At 36.7% G+C, this 8181-nt stretch overlaps 1 protein-coding gene across 3 annotated transcripts in view; it reads left to right on the forward strand.

The window, feature by feature from the left end:
* The window catches only part of LOC104999610 (chromosome unknown open reading frame, human C11orf54), a 23369-nt gene that overhangs the window by 9657 nt on the left and 5531 nt on the right, over nucleotides 1-8181 (forward strand). For 2 of the 3 annotated variants that reach the window (XM_010855169.1, XM_010855168.1), the window contains exons 3-6: nucleotides 117-215; nucleotides 3942-4117; nucleotides 5106-5282; nucleotides 6447-6596. In XM_010855169.1, coding sequence (XP_010853471.1) covers nucleotides 117-215; nucleotides 3942-4117; nucleotides 5106-5282; nucleotides 6447-6596 — 602 coding nt within the window. The remainder of the gene's footprint in view (nucleotides 1-116; nucleotides 216-3941; nucleotides 4118-5105; nucleotides 5283-6446; nucleotides 6597-8181) is intronic. The other variant, XM_010855170.1, reaches the window with a different exon arrangement.

Below are 8181 nucleotides of genomic sequence, written 5' to 3' on the forward strand. Positions count from 1 at the left end.
AAAAAAAAAATTACACAAGTTTAGGTTGGAAATAGGACACACAAAACAATCAAGGGAAGACGATCTGTGATGGCAAATTTCTCCCTAATGATAACCCTTTTTCTTGTCTTCATTAGTCTTGCAGAAGGGGCTAACGGATAACTTTGCTGAAGTCCAGGTCTCTGTAGTTGATTGCCCTGATTTAACTAAGGAGCCATTTACCTTTCCTATAAAAGGTAAGCAATCTTTGCAATTAGCTTTTCCTTTTCAGACCAAATCTTTTCCTGAAACCAAAATTATTTTTAAGGATTATCTTAAATTATCTCCAGATAAAGGATATTGCCCCAACTTTTAGATTAAATTGTGCTTCATTTCTGTGTTTTCTAATATTGGTCAAATTTCATTTTATACCCTTGTAGGAAAATATGGTGTTTTATGTACTTTTGTAACTTTCATAGGTTATATAATAGCTATCCAGTAGGCTAGCATATGAATATCATATGAAAATTTTATTTTTAATTGTTCAAGTAACTGTTATGGAAACTTATTATAATTTTTATGTTTTATTTATTCAATATCAGAAGGGATCTTAAAAGCTTTGTATTTATTTGAATCATCTATTAAATATTTACATCCCTTTAACAAATTTGTCAACTGGTTACCAATGTTCAAAGTGAGGAGGGACATTAATATTGATACTGAAACAGACTCTGTGTAGCAGTGTCGAATTGACTCTCAGAGACAAAGGGTTTTCCGTGAAGTAGAAAAGAATAGCTTTATTACTTTGCCAGGCAAAGAGGGACATAGCAGACTAATGCTCTCAAAACTATGGGTCCCAAACTGAAGTGAGGGTTGTGGGGAGTCTTAGGGAGGGGTTAGTCATGGGGAGGGGTTTCTCATAAGGATCAGGGTGCTCTCAAGGCTTGCATTTGTTCAGTATAGAGATCGTCTCAGGCGGTCCTATGATCTGTGGTTCTCAAGGTTATTGAACTGTAACTTTCTCTTTGGAATGAAGAATGTTTCATCAAGTAGTTAACATCTTCCATTTGGTGGGGGTTTTAGTTCTGCAGAAGAGCTCAAGAATACTGTTCTGTATGTCCTTACTGGAAGGACCCATTCGAAAAGACCCTGATGCTGGGAAAGATTGAAGGCGGGAGGAGAAGGGGATGACAGAGGATGAGATGGTTGGATGGCATCACTGACTCAATGGACATGAGTTTGAGCAAGTTCCGGGAGTTGGTGATGGACAGGAAGACCTGGCGTGCTGCAGTCCAAGGGGTCACAAAGAGTCAAACATGACTGAGTGACTGAACTGAACTGGTATCACTTAAGGAAAAACCTGCCCCAAGGCTACACTATTTATTTTGGCTACTCTTGGCCTTAGTTGTGGCTCGTGGGATCATCACCATGGCATGAGGACTCTTGGTTGTGGAATACATACAGATCCCCGACCATGGATTGAACCTGGGTCCCATGCATTGGGAATGTGGAGTCTTCACCACTGGACCACGAGGGAAGTCCCCTTAAAATATAACTTTAGCTAAAGCCCTCCGCCCCCACAAAAAAAAGATTTTTAAAGGGCTAAGTCATTATAGACTAATATAGAAACTTCATCCAATCCAGACACTGGCCCCAGTTCTAGCCCTTGCCTTACCATCAACTCCATTGCCTTTATGTTACTAACTATATCAAGTCACACTTGGTTATGACAGTATTAGAAACACAAGTGGGGAACTCCTCAGCAATTCAGTGGTTAGGACTCCTAGTCAGGGAACTCAGATACCATAAGGCAAGTGGCCCAGCCAGAAAAACAACAAAAAAGAAAAAAAACACAGGTAGGACAGGGGTCCTAGCTACTTTTAGGTTGGCCAAAAGATTCGTTTGTTTTTTTCCTTAAGATGGCTCTAATAGCACTTAGTTGCATTTAGCTTCATTCAGACAGTTTTGTTAGATTATATTGTGACAGCTGTCATATCAGCATACATTTTTAAAAAATTTATCAAAATGGATAAGTTTTGTGTAACCATTTTAGTATTGAACATAGAAGAAAAAAAGCAACATTTTCAGCATATTATGCTTTATTACTTGAAGAAAGGTAAAAACACAACTGAAACCCCAAAAAAGATTTGTGCAATGTATGGAGAAGGTGCTGTGACTGAAAAAATGTGTCTAAAGTGGTTTGTGAAGTTTTCTGCTGAAGATACACTGGATGATGCTCCATGGTCAAGTAGACCAGTTGAAATTGATAGTCAAATTGAGACATTAATTGAGAATAATCGACTTATACCATGCAAGAGATTGCTGACACACTCAAAATATCCAGTGCTGAAAATCATTTGCAGCAGCTTGGTTATATTCATTGCTTTGACATTTGGGTTCCACATAAGTTAAGCACAGAAAACCTTCTTGACTATATTGCCACATGCGATTTTCTACTTAAATGACATGAAAACATTCTTTAAAAAAAAAAAATTGTGATGGGCGATGAAAAGTGAATACTGTACAATAATGTGGAATGGAAGAGATTGTGGAGTAAGTGAAATGAACCACCGCCAACCACACCAAAGGCTGCTCTTCATCCAAAGAAGGTGATGTTGTGAAAATGGAGAGATTTGGAAGGGAGTCCATTCTACTATGAGCACCTTCTGGAAAATCAAACAAGTTAATTCCAAAAAGTACTGTTCCCAATTAGAACAACTGAAAGCAGCACTTGACAAAAAGTGTCCAGAATTAGTCAACAGAAAATGCATAATCCTCCATAACGCAAGGCCACATGTTTCTTTGATGACCAGGCAAAAACTGTTACAGCTTGGCTGGGAAGTTCTGATTCATCCAATGTATTCACCAGACATTGTACCTTTGGATGTCCATTTATTTCGGTCTTTACAAGATTTTCTTCATGGAAAGAATTTCAGTTCCCTAAAAGACTGTTAAAGGCACTGAGAACAGTTCTTTGCTCAAAAAGGTAGAAAGTGTTGGGAAGATGGAATTATGAAGTTACCTAAAAAATGGCAGAAGGCAGTGGAACAAAATAGTGAATACTTTGTTCAACGAAAATGTGTGTTTTATTTTTACTTTAAAAACTGAAGGAAATTTTTGGCCAACACAATACAGATTCTGACCCCTGCTATTTGTAAAATGATGAGAATGGAAAACTTATATACTCTTTTTTTAAAAAACATTGAAGTATAGTTGATTTACGATGTTGTGACAATCTCTGCTGTACAGCAGAGTGATCAGTTATACACATATATACCTTCTTTTTTTATATTTTCCATTATGGTTTATCACAGGATATAGAGTAAAATGTGTATACTCTCTTAAAAATACTTATTTATTGATTTATTTATTTCACTGCACCTGGTCTTAGTTGTGGCATGCAGAATCTTTAGTTGCAGCATATGGGATCTAGTTCCCTGACCAAGGATTGAACTCAGGCCCCTTGCATTGGGAGCTCAGAATCTTAGCCACTGGATCACCAGGGAAGCCCCAAAAGTTATTGTTGTTCAGTCGCTCAGTTGTATCCGACTCTTGGCAATCCTATGGACCTTATACAGCATGCCAGGCTTCCTTGTCCATCACTATCTCCCGGAGTTGACTCAGACTCATGTCCATTGAGTTGGTGATGCCATCCAACCATCTCACCCTCTGTCGTCCCCTTCTCCTGCCCTCAATCTTTCCCAGCATCAGGGTCTTTTCCATTGAATTGGGTCTTCACATCAACTGGCCAAAGTATTGGAGCTTCAGCATCAGTCCTTCCAATGAATATTAAGGGTTGATTTCCTTTAGGATTGACTACTTTAATCTCCTTGCTGTCCAAGGGACTCTCAGGAGTCTTCTCCAGCACTATACTTTGAAAGCGTCAATTCTTCTAAAAGATATATACTCTTAATAAGTGTCTTCTGGTATTCTATACTTAGATGTAGATGTTCACCTATTTTTAAGGTGTATTTTCTTTTTAGGCATCTGTGGAAAAACTAGAATTGCAGAAGTAGGAGGTGTGCCTTACTTACTGCCTCTTGTAAATGAAAAAAAAGTTTATGATTTAAATAAGATTGCAAAAGACATCCAGCTTCCTGGAGCTTTTGTTCTTGGAGCAGGAGCAGGCCCATTTCAGACTCTTGGATTCAATTCTGAGGTCAGCATATTATCATATGTTATATATAATATGTAATATATATTATATATTAATATAATTATTTTAATTTATTGATTTGAGACTTAGTTTGCCTTTTTCCTTTTACTGCCTTATCAGAAATCCTGTCATCTGAATGAATTGTAAGTGGTTGATATCATACGTCTCTGCAGATTTGATACTGACTTAAAGTATAGAACATGCTCCAGTTAGTCGAACTGAAATGGAGCACTAATCTCTAATTTATATTTTCTTAAGACATACATTCAGTCATAGATGAGTCTATCAAAGGTCCTGCTGTGGTTTGTCGAGGACTCTGGACTGTGAAAGATTTTGGTCCATACACATCAGAGGATTCCTAGCTATTCTGACCTTGGCTAGTTCAAAGACAGCTAGCTTTCAATCAGAAGATGCATGAAATGTTTAATGATCTAGTCAACTCCCTCTTTCAGACTAATAGTAGGGATCTAGCCCAGTAGTATGATTATTATTTATGAAAGGTAATATCCATCAGTGTGTATGTCAATACATTTCCAACATAAAAATGTCAGTGCTTCTTCACATCTCATGAACAGAGAGTGAATAACCTCCTCAGTTTGCATATTCTCTCTCACTGCCTCTTACAGCTGTGACCGTTAGTCAATAATCATACAAGCCCTTTTACAGAAACATTAATATAAATTGCCTAGTGTTCAAGATAGAAAAAGTTAAAAATTTAAAATGGGAAAATTTAAAGCAAATGTCACAATCTCATAGAAACACCAGAATACTGTAAACATTTTATAAAATGTTTTTTCCAGCTTTTTGAGATTTGTAAATCTTTAACATTTTAATCTAACATTAAATATTCTATTTTTCATGTTTTATTATTAGATCTTGAAATAAAATGTCTTAAAGTCTAGGGCAAAATATTTTGTCACATTTTCAAGATATTCTGTTTTGCATAGAGATTCTAGGATTGACTAAGTACCTTATTTACTTTTCTTTTCAGTTTATGCTACTTGTTCAAACAGAAAGTGAACACAAACCTCCTGTGAATGGAAGTTACTTTGCTCGGGTTAACCCTGCAGATGGAGGGTGTCTACTAGAGAAATACAGTGAGAAATATCATGATTTTGGGTGTGCATTACTGGCTAATCTTTTTGCCAGTGAAGGCCAACCTGGGAAGGTGATTTTGTTCATAAAAATGCAGTATTCTCCAAAATTTCTCAGAGAGCTAAAAATCTGAGTGCTTATTGCTACTGTAATTTTCTTAAGAAAATCCAAAGCTACCCAAGTCAAAGCTCTTTAAATAATCCAGTTATGAAAGATTCAGAGAGTACTGCAGGCAGAGTGAAAGTATCATTTAAAACTAAGGTTAAGAATAATACTAGTAAACAATAGCCTTTTTCCAAGGAACTAAAAGGTAATATGATATTCTTGAGTTAGTCAAATAGATGAACCATGCAGCTGAAGTAGATAATGTCTACCTACAGTTAGTACATATATAACTTGCTCATTCCTGACTGATCAGACATTGATTGAGATAGCTATAAATAATGGGATTATATTATAGATTATAGAAATTATAGAAAGAAGAGAGAAGGAGAATTAATGCCCCACTTCATATTTATTTCCTGTTAGTACCAAAAAAAAAAGATGATTTCATATTCCAAAATTGTAATGATGGTCACACAACTCTATAAATATACTGAAAGCCATTGAATTGTTTACTTTAAATAGATGGATTGTATGGTATGTGAATTGTATCCCCAATAAAGCTGGTTTTTTTTAAGATGATTTCAGTTTTAGCAGTAGTGAGAACTCTCAGATTTTATACAAAAATAACTACTTCAGCCACTTTGAGAAATGAGGTGGTGAAGCAAAAATACCTACTAAAGTGGGAGTAATAGAAGTCCAGAATTTTAAAGGAAATGAGAAAATATAGTCATTTCTCCTCTCTAGTTATCAGAAATTAATCCCTTAAATCAAAGAATTCTCAATCTTATACCATATTGACATATAGTAAGAATCTCAAGAGTTCAGTGTTGAATTTAGCTATAAATTTATAAAATTAAGCTATAACTCTCTTTCTCAGTCCAAGAAAGCATGAATAAGACATTATTAGAGTAAATGATATATCTTATATATATATATATATGTATAATTAAGACTTAGGAAAAAAAAAAAAGACTTAGAGGACTGAGACACTTCTGCTAATATCTGGGTGCTCAAAACAAACAATTGAATATTTGCTTGATGGCACTGAATTATATAATGTTTCACTTTGGTAGTTATTTGCATAATATTTTGCAGCTTAGAACAATGGTATGTACATTTATGTTCTCTCTAGGTCATTGAGGTGAAAGTCAAAAGAAGAACTGGAAAACTTAACTTTGTGACATGTATGAGGCAGACTCTTGAAAAACATTATGGAGATAAGCCTGTAGGAATGGGAGGTGCTTTCATAATTCAGAAGGGAAAAGTGAAGACTCATATTATGGTAAAGGCCTCTGCACATGTGTGTGTGTGTGTGTGTGTGTGTGTGCGTGTGCATGTGCTTAAGATTGTAGGAGATTTTAATATACATTGAGAATTTAACCTTTAAAGACGTTCTGAACAAATCCTTTTACTATGATCGTATTACCTTAAAATTTAAATGACAAAGAATACTGTAAAGCATGTTATATGATAAGGTCCTGCTAGAGTGCTTTCTTCATGTTAATAATAATAGAACTTTCTTCTTAGTTAGTTTCAAAGATCAAGATAGCTCTGAGTATAAGCCTTGAAAGTGCAAGTGAAAGTTGATCAGTTGTGTCTGACTCTTTGCGACCCCATGGATTATACAGTTCAGTCCATGGAATTCTGTAGGCCAGAATACTGGAGAGGGTAGCCTTTCCCTTCTCCAGGGGATCTTTCAAACCCAGGGATTGAACCCAGGTCTCCTGCATTGCAGGTGGATTCTTCACTAGCTGAGCCACAAGGGAAGCCCAAGAATACTGGAGTGGGTAGCCTTTCCCTTCTCCAAGAGATTTTCCCAACCCAGGAATCAGACCGGGGTCTCCTGCATTGCAGGCGGATTCTTTACCAACTGAGTTATCAGGGAAGCCCAAAGTTAATTTGGAGTCAGGCTCTCCTGCCCTGATGGCACCCCAGCCTTAGAAACTGATCATTTCCATTGCGAGAATCCCAACCTCAGTATATTGAGTTTACTGTTAAGGTGGTTGTCAAAAAAAAGATGGTTGTGGTTTAGGGAAAAAATTCATTATGAAAATTATAATCTTATATGATACTGTGAAAGTGCTGCACTCAGTATGTCAGCAAATTTAGAAAACTCAGCAGTGGCCACAGGATTGGAAAAGGTCATGTTTCATTCCAATCCCAAAGAAAGGCAATGCCAAAGAATGCTCAAACTACTGCACAATTGCACTCATCTGACACGCTAGCAAAGTAATGCTCAAAATTCTCCAAGCCAGGCTTTGACAGTACATGAACCGTGAACTTCAAATTTCAAGCTGGATTTAGAAAAGGCAGAGGAACCAGAGATCAAATTGCCAACATCTGTTGGATCATCGAAAAAGCAAGAGAGTTCCAGAAAAACATCTATTTCTGCTTTGTTGACTATGCCAAAGCCTTTGACTGTGTGGACCAGAACAATCTGTGGAAAATTCTTAAAAAGATGGGAATACCTGACCACTTGACCTGCCTCTTGAGAAATCTCTATGCAGGTCAGGAAGCAACAATTAGAACTGGACATGGAACAACAAACTGGTTCCAAATCGAGAAAGGACTATGTCAAGGCTGTATATTGTCACCCTGCTTATTTGACTTATATGCAGAGTACATCATGACAAATGCTGGGCTGGATGAAGCACAAGCTGGAATCAAGATTTCTGGGAGAAATATCAATAACCTCAGATATGCGGATGATACCACCTTTATGGCAGAAAGTGAAGAACTAAAGAGCCTCTTGATGAAAGTTAAAGAGGAGAGTGAAAAAGTTGGCTTGAAGCTCAACATTCAGAAAATGAAGATCATGGCATCTGGTCCCATCACTTCATGGCAAATAGATGGGGAAACAGTGGAAA

Source organism: Bison bison, unplaced genomic scaffold (genome assembly GCF_000754665.1).
Source record: "Bison bison bison isolate TAMUID 2011002044 unplaced genomic scaffold, Bison_UMD1.0 scf7180017864356, whole genome shotgun sequence".
NCBI classification, from domain to species: domain Eukaryota; kingdom Metazoa; phylum Chordata; class Mammalia; order Artiodactyla; family Bovidae; genus Bison; species Bison bison.